Raw genomic sequence first — 17307 nt, forward strand, 5'->3', positions numbered from 1 at the left:
TCACAATGATTAAAACTACTGTTTTCAGTTTCAAAAGAAATCAAATACTCAGTTTGAAAAGTCCCCAAATGTTTTAATATATAGAACGCTTTGGAATGTGTAATGATTTCCAGCCTCAGTGCTATCTAAATCAGTGGTTAAAAAAATACTGATATTAAAATTTAAGCAACTTATTTCTTGCCACATCTTAAGCTCATCACTCACAAAGGAATGTATAATGAAGAAAAGCAAGAGCAGAGAATTGAAACGGGTTCCCCATTTGCTCACAGTATCTCAGAAGCATCACCTTGGTTCATCTACCTTGTAAAGATGGCAGTAGCAATAACTTATCCATTTCCTGATGTCCAGTTTAATTAACTAGGATGGTATCCGAGCATAAAACTAGAAACTAAATTGTATTAAGATGAATACAGATTTTAAATAGCCTTATTAGTTGCCAGAGGCCTTATTTAGAACTTATTAAAAAAAAAAAAAAACTTTCAAATCCCCCTAAGTCATTAAAACTATTAAGTAGGGCAAAAGATGGGTCAGCAGGTAAAAGTGATTGTCACACAAGCCTGATCACCGTGAGTGATCCCATGAACCGACTTCCAAAAGTTGTCTTTGACTTCCACACACACACCACTGCTTGTGTGTGTATGCACAGAAATAAATAATTTTTAAAAGATCTATTCAACATAATAGAGCTGTACAAATTATTGCATTGGTCTCTTCCCAACTTTTAATCCCTTTTCTTTCAAGTTACTTACAATGAGAGCATCAATCATAGGAACAGGAGTCTCCAACCCCATCTATGAAACACCTACTTTTCATTTACATTTCCATGAAATGAAATTGGAGGCCTGCTGAGTTGGAACACTTTCCCAGGTTTGCCCTACTCAGGTCTTTTTCCTTGATTGTATTCTCCTGGGTTATAAGAAAGGCGGCTGTAGTCAGCACAAAACACCTAGGCTATAGTCTCCTGCCTGCATGGAGAAGGGAAAGGCACTCTCCCATAGGAAGAGAAAACAAAAACCAAAAATATTTCTGCAACTCAAATTCCACCAAGTTTTAAAGTCTTTAAAAAAGAAAGATAACGTCCATTAACTTGAGTCTTTTGTGGGAGCATTTTCCTATTCGCATTATGGATACGGATATGGATATTCGAATGGTAAATTCACTAAGGGCAGCAAATGTCTACAACATTATTGATCAACGTTTTATAAGTTTATGTCTTTTATTAAGATAAGATTTGGTGAAGTCAGTATATTTGGAAAATTTCTAGTTAATTCTGATTAAGAAGCACCCTAAATGTAGTCTTAAAAGATCACACAGTAACTTTTTACTGCAAAACCAAATTAATGAGCTTATAATAAAAAAGAACTCAGTATCTAATCTGCTCATATACATGGTCATGAAGATAATGAGTTGATTCAACTATCAAATAACCTGAACTGAATTTTTCAATTTGAAAAAAACATACAGAATAAAAATACATTAAAAAAAAAAAAAGACAGAGCTGAGCTATATACTTAGGCTAACCTTGAACTCGAAGTCCTCTTGTCTTAGCCTCCCAAGTGCTGTGCCACCATGCCCCCCAGCTAAGAACTTCTTGGATCTGAATTGTCCCTTCCTTTAGTTTATACCTACTGAGGCTAGAGTGGGTTACTGATACAAGTAATTTAAATACATATAATCCTTTAATAATTTCCTTTCTGTTGGTATTTTATTGTTTGTCTTCAGTTACAGAGATCCTCAGTTAAAGACTAATGTCTCATCCAGAAGAAAAGATTTTAAAACAGAAGGCTGTACAAGATTTTAAAACAGAGATATTTATCGATTTCATCACAATCCTCCCTTTCAAGAATCTTCTTCCTGTTCTGCAAATCTATTTGTAAGGTGAGGCTACTCAAATTAGCACGTGTTTAAAAAGCAACAGCAGTGGCCACAATAAGGACACTCAGCTGTCACTGCTGGAGAGAGCCCATATATCCAAGAAACAGAGGTCTCTGAGCTGTGTTCCAGATTGAGAGTGGTTCCCCTCCCCAACTTTCCTTAAAAGAAAGGCTTATTTCAGGCTAAAGATCTAACATCCACATCCAGAACTACTTCTTTTCAAATATCATCCAAAATCAGGCTAAAAAGTTGATTCAAAGTTACTTTTACATTGTAAACAGAATAAAAGTGAATGCTAAGTGAATTAAAGTATGTTTTAAGAAAGGCATGGCGGGGCTGGAGAGATGGCTTAGCAATTAAGAACACTGGTTGTCCTTGCAGAAGACCCGGGTTCGAATCCCAGCACCCACATTGCAGCTAACAACTGTCCATAACTCCAGTCCCAGGGGATCCCACAGCCTCTTCTGACCTCCGCAACATCGCACGACACGGGTGCACTTACCTACATGCAGGCAATACGCACATACACATAAAATAAAAATAATAAAAGAAAAGCATGGCTGTTTTAAAAGATAAACTATTTTAATGTGATGTTTTCACCTTCTTAAGCTAAATCTACTTTAAAACAGACTTTTCATCTTCTAAACTGATAATTCTGCGAAGGTCGTATCAGTCAAATGGGATCACATCAGTTCCTGATGGCTGTTACATAACATCCTCAGAGAGTTTTTTCACCTAATTTATGGCATGTAATTTCTGGGAGGTGGGTTGAGCAGGTAAGAGAAGTAACTAGACTTATGTAAAGCAGATAGAGTAGCAAAGCTGGAATGAGAACACAGGCCATGTTACTCCTGACTGGTGCTTTTTTCTACCATGTCATAACCTCCCTGGATGAAAGGATCCCCTTAAAACTTCAATAGTTGTGAGATCTAAACATACAGAATTTTTCCATGTTATATCAACACCATAGAAGTTTCCATATGTGATTTATTTGGAATGCAGTCCTAACTTCTAAACTGGGTAAAGACACCAGAAGTCACTAAGAAATGAGCAGTATAATTGTGATTTTGTAACTTTTGATAAGCTGTCTTCCAGATTTTAGGAAGTAGCAGCTGTACCTTCCTGTACACTGTTCAGAAGAGGAGCTTCTGGAGCTGGCAATGAAACAACTATTCCCACAATAATCACTGCTGTAATACGGTTAAAAGTGACTAAAACTTACGTTGTGCTTAGTTTGGCTGGAAGTTAAAAGCAGCCTTGCCAAAAAAGGGGGTGGGAGGTGAACTAAAAATAAATTGGCAAAAACTTAAGTACTTAAGCAAAAAAATATTAAAGTTGACCTATATTCCCAAGTTGGTATAACTTATATACATTCTATTTTGAATCTAAAGCAAGAAAAACTGCTAATGAATAACAAACTTATACTGAGTCTTATTTATATTTTTAAATTTTATACAGAAAAGCTATATATATATATATATTCCAGAAGCTATTTGTTTCAATTGCACCAGTCTCTCCATCTCAATGACTGTAACATCTGTCACTCACGTTAACCACAGGAGACCTTTATCATTTTGATAATGCAAAGGACTTGAAATAATCTGATATTTTTAAAATGCTCATCAATAAAGGCAGATTACCTAATTTTATAAGAAAAAAGTACCTATTTGCAGTTAATACCCAATAATAAAAACTAAGCTATATTGCTTTTCCTTGTGGGTGGCAACTGTCTACCCATACTCTAAAATTTTAGCTTCAGAAACAGATGTAAGGCAAATTCATAAAAATATAAATGTCAGGCTGGTTTGGTTTTAAAGCGTAAGCACAAACAAATATTTATTCATTAAAAAAAAAAAAACAGCCTAATTTGATATTCTCCTCTTTCAGTTAAGAGAAGCTTGCAAAGCTTTTCTATAACCCCCTAATAGATTTCAACACAAGCAGCAACTTTCTCTGTGAGTCTTCCTAATCCACTTATTTGGCTCTCCAACCCTATACTAAGATTTGCTGGCTTCTCTGCTTCATCCTTCCATACCTTCTTTATACGATACCTACCAACTTTACTCTGAAGTCCCTGGCTTAGGTCTTCAAACATTAGCTGGAGTTATTATTTTTTTGAGACAGGGTCTCATGTATCTCAGATTGGCTTTGAACTTACTGTGTAGCTGAGGATGACTTTCAACTTCTAATTCTCCTGCATCCACCTCCTGAGTGCTATATGCTAGCTGGAATTACAGGTATGTGGTACCACAGCCAGTTTATAATGGTGCTGGGACTCAAACCCTGAGCTTCATGTATGCTAGGCAAACAATCTACCACCTGAGCCACAGTCCTAGACTTCATGTTTTGCTCTCTTTCTGCCTCTCACACTATTCACTGTTATTTTGCTGCATAATTCTTCAAAATCCTCTGAGCTCAGAATATTTCTACAGTACTGTTCAGAATATCTCACCTTATATTTGAGGTAATTAATCCTCCTTCTTGTGTCCCTGTTTCAATCAACATTTGACATTTTATATGGCAAAGTCTTAAGATTTATGAAATATTTGTTACATTAAAAAGCTATTTATGTGAAGAACACCCCTCCCCCATCCACCATAGTGGAACACTGCTAATCAGGATGTCTGCTCATGTGATAATAATGCCTTTAATACAGCCATTTACAAACCTACAAGAAACAATAAGCTCCTCAGCAAGGACTTATAAACAATCACTTTTGAATTCCTTACAAAAGGAAACAGACGCTATGCTGACGCACAAACACTAAAATAATCAGTTTAAAAATAGAAGAGCACTGCCCTATAGATCAAAATTTGTTCAAAGATTTTAAAAAGTTAAGCACCAAAACTGAACTTCTATGACACAAACTCAAATCTAATGTAGAGTTTTGAACATTTTATATATAAGTGCATAAAACAGCAGTAAATACCTCAAAGGAAAATATCCCAAGTTTTCTCAGTTTCATTTTCTGTGGAACAAAAGTTTACCACAAAAGGGAAGTACTCTTTTCCCCATACTTCAATATGAAGACTTTTATTTCCACACACAGTTTATTCTAAATAATGATTATCCTCACCTCAGTGCTGTCTCATTTTTCTATAATAGGCTCCCTAACTGATATACTATCACCAACCATTTTTCTACCAGTGTGGTTTCAGATCTCAGTCATTAATTTGTATTCTGCCTACAACACCTCTATGAAATGAACCTCCTACTTGCAACTCCTTTTCCTGGACAGTGCTTTGATTGCTCACACTAGGTAAGGAAATGGTCTCTTCATATCATTGCCAAATTTACAGTGATCCACCCAACTGAGTCATTTTCCTTCCAGCATTCAGGATTAATCCCAAAGAGCTAATATAGTGAGTGAACTGCTCTCTATCCAGAAACACTGGGGATGAAAGATGAGCTATAAATTAGATTCTACTTGAAATCTTGTTGCAATCCTTTACATATGTTATCCACTTTCTAGTTCACCCAAATATAAATTTATTTAAGTTTTCCTTTTACAGATCAAGCTGTATCAATAATGACTGTGCTATGTCAGGAAGGAAAAACAAAAAATGCCAAGCATAGTGGCAAACACCTGTAATTCCAGCACTCTCCCCACTGATGAGCTTAAGGCCAGCCTAACTACATATTCTCATAAGATAAAGTAATGGGGCTAAGGGTGCAGGTCAGTGGTAGAATTGTCTAGCAGGCACAAGGCCCTAGTTTCCATGCCCAGAAAAACAGAAAAGGTGAACAAGATCTAACTATGCATGACAATCTATACATTACAATACTCAAAACTTACTACTTTTTTCAATGAAACTACTCTATCTTCATAGTATACCTGTGTTTGCTCAAAATGAATAACCATCTATACTAGCAATTCAATATTGTTTATTTTTATTATTCATCATGTATAACTTTTAAAAATTGTATCATATTCTAATAATGAAAGACAGTCCATCTTGAAGGAGACAGTGTGACATAATAGAATATACACTGACGAATAAAGAAATCTGATTTCTAAACTTCATTCTGCAATTAACTGATTTCTAGCAAATCATATAACTTTCAGGGGTTTTGGGCTCTTGTTTATATACTGAGGGCTTGGACATCTCTCCTAGCATTAGAGGTGTATAGCCTCTTTTATAAGTTATTGTTATAATACTTGAGGAATCAAGTTGGCTGAAGTCAAGTTAAATCTAAATTAAGCAAATTTAAGCCAATTTCTTGCTTGTTTTCTATGATAATGTCTGATTGACTTTTAGTAACTAGAAAAAGTTTGTAAGTGGTCTATCATTATTTATTAAATTTCCTCATGTATTATATAATACAGTGCTTTTTATAATTCTATAATAAAAAATGTTAAAGATAAATTTTAGTTTTTGTTTCAGTTAGCCTGTACACAACCAGTACTGTATGAGCTCCAATAAAAAACAAACAGCCGGGTGTGGCGGCGCACACCTTTAATCCCAGCACTTGGGAGGCAGAGGCAGGAGGATCTCTGTGAGTTCAAGGCCAGCCTGGTCTACACAGTGACTTCCAGGACAGCTGGGGCTACAGGGAGACCCTGTCTCAAAAAGACCGAAAAAAAAAAAAAAAAAAAACCCACACAAACAACAACAACCAAAAAACACTACCTCCCAACCAACTAACCAAACCAAAAATCCCCTTTTTTCATTTGGAGAGGCTGAATAAAGGTGAATGGAAAAAAGAAATGATAGCTGGATCTATTGTCATTATAGGGAGAACTAAAAGTTTAATTGTAGCTGAAGGAAACCTTAAAAATACTGCTTTCATGCCTTACAAATTCATAGATGTTTATTAAAAGTATATTCTACATTGCCAGAAATAAGTTCAGTAATGGGCCTTAAGGAGTAGTTTGTCTATTTAAAAAATTCTATATTGCAAGTAAAGACTTCAGTAAATAGATCTTACACAATGGCTAAAATAAACTAATAATTATCAACTGGGATACACTTCAAACCCAAACTCATGAAAGCTGTTGGTAGACTAGACCAGTAATATATTTATGAAAATACTCTGCCGGGCATGGTAGCACATGCCTTTAATCCCAGCACTCTCGAGGCAGAGGCAGGTGGATCTCTGTGAGTTCAAGGACAGCCTGGTCTACATAGTGAGTTCAGGACAGCTGGGGCTACAGGGAGACCCTGCTTCAAAAAGACAAAAAAAAAAAAAAAAAAAAAAAAAAAATTCTATGAAGTTTCAAAAAGGGACCAAAAAGGGAAATGTTAAAAAATTGAGCCAAAGGACTGGAGAGTGGCTCAGTGGTGAACCAGGTTTGATTCCCAGCACCCACGCACATGGCGGCTACGAACCGTCCTTAACTCCAGTTCTAGGGGAATCCGAAGCCCTCTTCTGACTTCTGTGGAATTGCACGACATGGGTGCACTCACATACATGCAGGTGATACGCTCATACACATAAAATAAAAATAAATAAAAATATTTAAAAAATTGAGCCACAACATTTCTAAAACCAACATTACTATCTTATTTTTCAAAAAAAAAATGGAAATTAAAATAAAAATTAAACTCAGTTTAAATTTAAATAAACTTGGGGGCTGGAGAGATGGCTTGGTGGTTAGAGTACTGACTGCTCTTGCAGAGAACCTAGGTCCGATTCCCAGCACCCACATGGTGACTAACAACCACCTATAACTCCAGTTCCAGGGGATTGACTGCCCTCTTCTGATCTCCAACACACTGCCTGACACACGTACACTTACATACATGCAGGCAATACACTTATACACAGAAAATAAAAATAGAGATAATAAATTTTTTTTTTTCAGTCTTTTTGAAACAGGGTCTCCCTGTAGCCCCAGGGAGACTATGTAGACCAGGCTGGCCTTGAACTCATAGAGATCCACCTGCCTCTGCCTCCCAATTGCTGGGACTACAGGCATGAGCCACCACACCTGGCTAATAAAATATTTTTTAAAATTTAAATAAACTTAACTTTGACAAAGTTGTATAAATTAGGAAGTTTAAATATTAATAAATAAAACCATGCAAAATATTGTTTTACTCAAAAGCTGTAAGTTAATACAACAGAATAGTTATCAGAAGTAACTGACAACACCATGACAGAAGTTGTACCTGAAAGCATAATATTCAACAATAGATTTGCAAAAAAGAAAAAAGATAAAATAGAAGGCATAGTTCCTTAGAAAAGAAATAACTTAATTTCAGCCTACAACTGATTATTAATAATCACAAGTTAATCCTTCCAAATACAGCAATTTAAAAAATTACAATTAATAAGTGTTATAGAAACAGATTAAAGTTTTTGGAATATGAAAACAATTACCAACTGACTTATGATAGTAAAAAGGAACTTTCCCTAGCAAGTTTTCAGTGGCTGTCACTTTTATTGCTCTATAAAAAAATTAAACTTCTATCCTTACAAGCATAGATAAGACATAAGGAATAATTTTATTCTAAATATTCTAAGAACCCTACCCTTCAAAAACTAGGGGTACAGGACAGACTACCTGCCACTGCAGCTCCTCTGTTAGCATTCAACCTTCAGTTACCACTGTGACTTACATGGTTGCTGCTTTGTCTTTTTCTTTCACACACACACACACACACACACACTCTTACACGTTAGTGCTTAAGATAAAATTTTGGTGGCGCACACCTTTAATCCCAGCACTTGGGAGGCAGAGGCAGGCAGATCTCTGGGAGTTCAAGGCCAGTCTGGTCTCCATAGTGAATTCAGGCCAGCTGGGGCTACAGGGAGACCCTGTCTCAAAAAGACCAAAAAAAAAAAAAAAAAAAACAAAAAAACAAAAAAAGAATAGGTTAATCCCCAAAGACATAAAAACAAGGATAATGTGGCAAAAAGAGTAACTTTGACTTTTATTATCATGAAATTACTTAAAGAGTATTTTGATAACCAGGCTCCAGGGGATGGACCCACACTGAAGGACATTTGGGGACACAAATTCAACTCCATAGGCCTTAATATATATGACAGAGTACAGAAATCCAGCAGGGGTTGGGGGGATAGGGGTGGGCTATAAGAGGGGTACACATAGGGGAGGGGGCCTAAAATATGATAAAAATGTACTGTATGAAACTCTTAACAATTCAATAAAAAATTTTTTTACAAAGAATATTGTAAAGCCACAAATTTTGGTTAATAAAATGTTTTTATAATTATATCTGGATCATAAACAGTATATAAAAGGTTGATGTAGATCAATTAAATAGAGAAGTTGTAATAATTACTGAAAACTATAGCTCCTTAAAACAGCTTTATATAGGGCTGGAGAGATGGTTCAGTGGTTAAGAGCACTGGCTGCTCTAGATGAGGACCTGGGTTCGATTCCCAGCACCCACATGGCAGCTAAAAACTGTAACTCCAGTTCCACGGGAATCCCACGCTGTCTTCTCACTTCCATGGGCATCGCATGACACAGGTGCACTTATATACATGCAGACAGTACACTCATGCAACAAAAAAACAATAAATTAAAAACAACCCAGCTTTATATGTAGAAAGATAACTTATTTATTTTCATTTAAGTACTAGGCAGCCTAAATTTTGTTTTGAATTTTATTTTTGAGTGAACACCCTGAGATTACAGAAGTTTCTAAGTAAAAAATTATAGCAAAAGTAGAATCCCAGCCCAGGCTTCTCCTATTTTCAGCATGTTTAAGTTACTGTCCATTGTCACAGAATAACGTGTTCAGAGAAGCCAAACTACGTGTCTGGCTAGCCCATGGGAAATACTATTGTTTTACTGTGGAAAAGGCCCTCAAAGAATTATTAGAATCAGATAACTAAGCAAAACTAACCACTGGCCTATTTATCCAGAAATGTGTAGAGATAATGCCACAGACTATATTTATAAAAAGGTTTCAGATCACTTATAAAAATATTATTTAAATTTAACAACTTCTCCCAAGATGGCCTTGATAGTCCCCAGTCATAAGTAGCTCTGCTTGTATATTTAATAAATTGAACAGAAAATATTGTTAAATACTATTCATTTTCATTTAAGTGGATAAGTTAACAGTTATTTTTAAAAGGCTAATTTAACTAGCACCAGAATACTGTCCAAAGAAACCTGAGAACTCATTTAGAGGACTTTCAAAAATTGAAAAAGACAATTCTCTAGAAACACACATTTCCTAGAGATAGGAATATATTTAAATGAGAAGTTTGAGGATGGAGGTTAATTTTCACAAGTCAACCATTTAAGAATACCACATTATGAGATATATTGATTTCAAATCACTTATATATCTTTAAATAAAAGCATTCTTTTGAAAATTTACATTTATCTTTACAAACAGCTTTCACATTAAGTATTTCATTTATGCTTTCCAACAACATATTAAGGTACCTATTTGATGTTAATTTCTGAGATGAAAAACTAGGGTTCTGAGACATGAAGGGACTCTAATCAAGTGAAGGAGCAAAATGTAAGTTTGGTGCTTTGCCTATTCCACAACACTGAGCTGTTACAATGCTCAGATTTCCTACTACATATCAGACCATATAAAATTATTTATTTAAGTCCTTTGCCCCTCAACCATTATATTTGATTTTTGCCTGCAGCAGTCTTTCTAGGTTATTTAGACAGGTTTGTCTAAAAGTCTAAACAGTAAAACTGTTTCCTTAAATAACACCATTACTAAGAAAAAAATACTGAAAATTTAAATGGTTTCCAGGTTTTCTAAATAGATGCAGGAATGGAGATTAAGAAAAAAAATGCTGTGCATATTTTTGCTACTAGCACAATTTTGGTGATGAATGTGTATTAAAATTTTTACTTACTTTATAATCTTAGTAATAAAATAAAAATAAAAAGCAAGTAAAGGGGTAGAAACATTTTAGATGCTAGTGCTAAGACTGATTTATAAGTGGATAACTTTAGCCAAGTGATTTCCTTTTCTCTTCTGTAGCTTTAATTATAGGTTTAAAATAATATATGCAGATATGGTAGAAAAAGTAAAAATTTCAAAGAAATACAAAGTGGTGGTTTTAGTTTAAAAAAAAAAAAGAACTTTATCAGAGAGCAGTCTTTGATTGTTGTTAGTTTGTTTTCTATTTTAGGCACAATAACTCACCCAGCAAAAACAATCAGCTTCAGGCAGGAAAACAAAGTAAAGGGCAATTTCATAGTTCTTACCTGCATACATATGGTATGTAAGTCTCTCTATAAGTTTAACAACAGTTCCTGCTTTGATGATTGGAATTCCAGCCTTGGGCTGCATGTTCTCTTCAAATATAATATTCTCCTCAGAGTCAGGTTCTGCAAACCTATATACATCAGCACTAGGCAGCCTCATCTGCTCCTCCTTCTCTTCCTGTAGCATTGTTACATCAAGCATTCTTTCCAGTGTACTCCGGTACTGTAAAGATATCAATGCTGCCATCCAGTTGTTTTTCTCTTCAGCTGACTTGGCAGAAAATATAACACTATTTTCATCTTTCAGAATTATTTCAAAAGCATGCTTGTATTCACTGGTGTCATCTTTATCATTAATTTGTACCTTTCGCATAAAAAACTTTTCTTTCAGACGATATTCTGCATTGCTAGCACCAGGTAGTCTTGGCTGTCCATGATTTGATTTACAGCAGATCATTAAGCCATCAAAGAGAAATATGTGTCTCTCATGTTTGGCTCCTACACGTGTAAGAGTTCCTTCCATTATAAATTCATTGCAACACTGTCCAATGTCTTTCCCTTCCCAACCATCAATATTCTTCTGAATCTCGTTCATTTTCTTGATCGCTAGTTGTTTCCCCTTCATTTGTTGGCTATAAAACCGACATGCAGATTCACTAGGATAAGGAAAAGACACTTAGAACATAAAAGACAGACCCAGGAGTTCATGTAGATAAGGGACAGGGGAGAAGCACATCTTGAAATGTCACTGAAAAGGTTTACTAATCCCCCAAATATTAGTATTCTGTAACTACACAACTTTGGAAACTAAAACACTTATTTTTTTTCAGGACTCTAACAAGAATAATGATTATTAATAAAATTCAACCACATAAATTCAGCTACAGAATGATTATTTCTGTCTTGGGTAGTAAATTTTATAAGGATAAATATTAAAAAGTTGCCTAATATAGTAAAAAAAAAAAGAGATGAAAATAAATTATTTAGAAGTATTTAAATGGACAAGACCTAAAGCTAAAAGCACATAGCACATAATTAGGAAAGTACAAGAAATGTTCTCTGAATTAATTTCTCAAGTTATAGAATACCTAAACTAGAGAACACCACTAACTTGACTCTGACAGAACAATGATGATGGCATAAATCTACCCGATACATTTTGTTCTGTCTCCTTTAGCTTACCAGTTGATTCTCAGGAGGTCTTGTCTGGGAGTATGCAAGGAAAATGCACAAATATGAAAGGTTTTTCAAACAATAACAAATTCTCTTGGCTTTGATGTCACTTCCTCTGAAAGACCAAGCTTGTCACTAAAACTATTTTCTTCATTGTTTACTTGAGGAGGGAACTAGGATCCCTGAATTTATACCACAGTATTCAGGATAAAAAGGGAGGATATTTTAAAGAGAGAATATTCACCTCAGTCTTCGTTTTGCAAGGCTTTTAGAACATATTTTTTCCATACCACTTTGAACATTGAGCAAAGCTGTTATTGCTTGTTTCAAACATTCCTTGTCTTCTTGATCTTCACTCTTTTCTTCTAACTGCTGTTAAGTCAAAAGGACAGATCTGAACCACTAGAGTTTTGGACAAAACAACGACCTCATTTTACTTAAGGAAAAAAGTAACAATCATTCAACACTTTCTATCATAATAATTTTAAATGTGTTATAAATTTTTAAAGTACTTTTTTAAAGTATTTTTCTGGGTGGAAGAGATAGCTCAGTTGGTAGTGCTTGCCTAGCATGCATAAAACCTTGGGTTCTATCTCTTAACACCTCAAAAACTAGGCATGATGACCCACATCTATAATCAGGGCACGCAGGAGGTGGTGGCTGTCATTCTCCAGTGAGTTCAAGGTCAAAAGAAAACCAAGTAACTTTTGTTGTTTCTGCCAGGTATGGTGGTGCATCCCTATAATTCTAGCACTTGGGAGTTTGAGGCTAGCCAAGGCTACATAGCTAGGCTTTTTTGTATATTACTATCTGCATTGGCATGTAACCACATCTTTTTTATGTTATAAAACAAGGGGAGCAATTTTTTTTTTTTTCTGGTCTTTTTGAGACAGGTTCTCCTCGTAGCTCCAGCTGGCCTCGAACTATGTAGACCTGGCTAGCCTTGAACTCCCAGAGATCTGCCTGTCTCTGCCTCCCGGGTGCTAGGATTAAAGGCATGCGCCACCACGCCTGGCAATTTTTTTTTTTAATCTTTAAAAAACAGGGGGCTGGAGAGATGGCTTAAAAGTTAAGAACATTTGCTGGTCTTCCAGAGCACCCACATGGCAGCTAAAAACCATCCATAACTCCAGTTCCAGGGAATCTTGCAGCCTCTTCTGGCCTCTGCAGGCATTGCAGGCATGTGGTACACTTGCATACAAGCAGGTAAAACACTCATACACATAAAATGAAAATAATAAAAAATATTTTTAAAAGGTATTTTCCAAAGGATAAGAGACTTTAAAAACATACATATTAGGAACAAAACAAGGAGCTGGAGAGATGGCTCAGTGTTAAGAACACTTTGATGCTCTTGCAGAGGAGCCAGGTTCATTTTCTAGCACCCACATAGCAGCTCATAACTGTCTATACCCCAGTTCCAGAGGATCTGATGCCCCGTCTGTTCTCCTTGGGCATTAGGCACATACGTGATCTGTATATATATATATATACAGGCAGAACACTCATACACATAAATTTAAAAAACTAATACATACAAAATGAACAACAAAAACAAAATGCAAATACTTTTTACTTGTGGTACTGCTCTTCTGTATGGTCAGATATTTTAAAGAAAATCAATTAGCATGTTATACAAAAAAAACCAGGACTAGGTTTTTACTTAGTACACATTACTAGCAGCTGAGGACTGGATTCCAGGTAATCTTTTTATTTTTATTTATTAATTATATTTTCTGTGTACAAGTATATTGCCTGCATGTGTATAAGTGCACCTGTGCCATGCAATGCCCACAAAGGCCAGAAGAGCAGTGTTAGATCCCCTGGAACTGGAGTTATAAATCATAGTTGCCATGTGGGTGGCTGGGAATCGAACCTGGTCCTCTGCAAGAGCAGCCAGTGCTCTTAGCCACTCCATCCCACCACCTATGCCCCAGGTAATCTTTCAAAGTACTTTTTGTCCCTATCATTTTGAACAATTTGCCTTTTGCATTGCAGAATTTTTGGAAACAAATAAAATGTCACCATTAACATTAACCAAGTTTAGGGTTCAAAGGCAAAAGATAACCTTATACTGAAAGCTATTTTGTACATTGAGAAAAAGCAATTTAATGAAAGTGCCATTAAAGAATGAACCATTTTACTGAGAATTCAATCCCTCAAAAGTAAAGTACAAGTCAAGCATGGTATCACACACTTTTAATCCTAGCACTCAGGAGGCAGAAACAGAGGCAGAGGCAGGAGAATTTCTGAATTCTGGGCCAGCTTGATCTAGAAGTGTGCCAGTTAGTACATAGTAAGACTGTGCCTCAAAAAAACATTAAAAAAGGTAAAGTCCAGGACTCGTAAAAGCACATTCTGCAAAGCCTAAGAACCTTATTAGTTCAATCCCCAGGACCCATAAGGTGGAAGGAAAGAAACAACTCCTGCAAGTTGTTCAACACCCCTCCCTGCCCTCTTGAGTTAAAAAAGCATTGTGTGTGTCCGGTGGGGAGGTGGGGGGTGTGGGGGAGAGGAGAGAGAGGAGAGGAGACAGACAGACAGACACATCTGCTGCAAGAGCAGCAAGTACTCTTAAACACTAAGCCATTCTCCAGCTCCTGTCTTTGGTATTTGTTTGAGAAAGGGTTTCCCTGTAGTCCCTGCTGGCTTGGGACTCATTATGTAGATCAGGCTGGCCTTGATCTCACAAAAGATCCACCTCTCTCTGCCTTAGGAGCACTAGGATTAAAGGCATACAGCACCACACCCAGCTGATATTTAAAAATTACTAATTCAGCAAATATACCTAATACTGTACAAAATTCTAATATGAAGAACATACAAGAAAAAACTGTTTAGAGATGCATTAGATTTTCTATTTTAAAAATGTTTATAGAGTTTTAGAGTCATTTATAACTGTAGCATTTTGCATATGGAACATATAGGCATCTGAGAAAGACTGCTTATATTTTTAAAACCACAAACCCAAACCCAAAGTTTTTTCCTTCCTTTTTCATGTACCCTAGCCTAGCCTTGAACTCACAATGAAGCCAAGGCCTGCCTTGAACTCTTGGTCCCCTTGCCTCCACATCCCATGTGCTGTGATTACAGGTTTGTACCACCAAAGCTAGTTTATAATAAGAGTTGGGGATGGTGGAACCTAGGGCTTTGTGCATACTAGGCAAGCACTTAGTTACATCTCTAGCCCTAAAATGATTTTAAACCCATGAATTTTTCTGATGAAATACTTTTAAATGTCATAGTTATTAAGCAAATATCTAAAATTTCACTGTAATGAAGACCTTTCTTTAAAGAAAATTCTTTTTTAATTTGTGGGCTTTTTTTGGGGGGGGCGGTCTTTTTGAGACAGGGTCTCCCTGTAGCCACAGCTGTCCTGGAACTCACTATGTAGACCAGGCTGGCCTTGAACTTACAGAGATCCGCCTGCCTCTGCCTCCTGGGTGCTGGGATTAAAGGCATGCGCCACCACGCCCAGCTGATTTATGTGTTTTGACTGCATGTATGCAAGTGCACCTGTGTCATGGAATGCCCACGAAGGCCAGAGGAGGGCATCAGATCCCCTGGAACTGGAGTTAAAAATTGGTTGTTAGCTGTGATCTGGGTGCTGGGAACCAAACCCAGGTCCTCTGCAAGAGCAGCCAGTGCTCTTAATCACTGAGCCATCATCTCTCCAGTCCCAGGGCATTCTTTATGAGCATTCCGTTCTTTTATTTAACAAACTGGGAAATGGGTATAAAATATTTCAAGCTAACTATCATTAAGGGGTGCTTCTTGTTTCCACAGAAGCATAGCAATTAGTATGCAAATGACAAGGAAGCAGCATTCTCTTGTTACCAATGTGATTAAGATCATGGCTTTCATGCGTGTTCATTTACCAACACTGTACAAATAGCAGAAACTTAACCATAGCTTACTAAGATTATACTGCCATGCACACTGAATCTCATCTAAGGAATCATATTCTAAAGCATAATAAAAATTTATATGTCCTATACAGATGATAAAGGAGCCACTTTTACCTGATTACTTTTTTGGATCCTTAGATTGGCCGGATGTGGTGGCGCAGGCCTTTTATCTCAGTACTCAGGACGCAGAGGCAGGTGGATCTCTGTGAGGTCAAGGCTAGACTGGTCTACATAGTGAGTTCCAGATCAGCTGGAGCTACAGGGAAACCCTGTCTCAAAAAGACCAAAAAATAAAAAAATAAAAATAAGCAGTGGGAAGCCAGGTATGGTGGCTCATACCTGCAATCCAGCACCTGAGAGGCTGAGGCAAGAGGATCACCACAAGTTTGAGGTTAGTTGGGCTATAGAATAAGTTTCAGGCTCAAGACTAAGACTTTGTCTCAATGTCCTGTGTCTCCCCCCACCAGTTCACTGACAAAAAGAAGGAAATGTAGTTAATATGGTATATTGGATGTACAGTATGCAATATGTACAATGTATCTTTCAAGAAACGCTGGTAGATATTAAAGTGCTGTTAAAGGAAAGTGATATTCATAGAAATATTCTGAAGAATAAAATGATTATTTTAGACATAAATTGTATCTGGTATATAATGAGTTCAATTTATAAATAAACATAGAATGGCTTATTTATTTATTTATTTATTTATTTATTTGAGACAGGGTTTCCCTGTAGCCCCAGCTGGCCTGGAACTATGTAGACCAGGCTGACCTGGAACTCAGAGATCCACCTGCCTCTGCCTCCCAAGTGCCCAGATTAAAGGCTTGCGCCACCACGCCTGACATGGTTTCCTTTTTTTAGAACTAGAAACATGCATATGTACATTTTTATTTATAGAAACTACTTTCCTCTAACTTAAATGAATACCATTTATTTAATGGGCTAGGCAGGCAAGACCTAAGGCTCACAACTCTCTGCCCAAAGACCTTTCACTATAATATCCAAGTAACTGAAATGACATGAAAAACCTATTGAGAGATAAGATCTTTGCAAGTTTAATCAAGTTGAGATGAGGTCATGCTGGATATGGTGAGCCCTTAAGTCCACTAACCTGGTGACTTGGAAAGGGCAACCTGGACACATTTACAGAGAAGAATGTGAAGTGATGAACCTGATATGAAGATGGAGTCA

At 36.5% G+C, this 17307-nt stretch overlaps 1 protein-coding gene across 2 annotated transcripts in view; it reads right to left on the reverse strand.

Moving 5' to 3' along the window:
- The window catches only part of Sos1 (SOS Ras/Rac guanine nucleotide exchange factor 1), a 142678-nt gene that overhangs the window by 33911 nt on the left and 91460 nt on the right, over positions 1–17307 (reverse strand). For both annotated transcript variants that reach the window (XM_017801204.2, XM_008845509.3), the window contains exons 9-10: positions 12453–12580; positions 11036–11691 (exon numbers count right to left, since the gene is read on the reverse strand). In XM_017801204.2, coding sequence (XP_017656693.1) covers positions 11036–11691; positions 12453–12580 — 784 coding nt within the window. The remainder of the gene's footprint in view (positions 1–11035; positions 11692–12452; positions 12581–17307) is intronic.

The sequence above is a fragment of the Nannospalax galili genome, unplaced genomic scaffold (genome assembly GCF_000622305.1).
Source record: "Nannospalax galili isolate Female #2095 unplaced genomic scaffold, S.galili_v1.0 scaffold622, whole genome shotgun sequence".
Lineage (NCBI taxonomy): Eukaryota > Metazoa > Chordata > Mammalia > Rodentia > Spalacidae > Nannospalax > Nannospalax galili.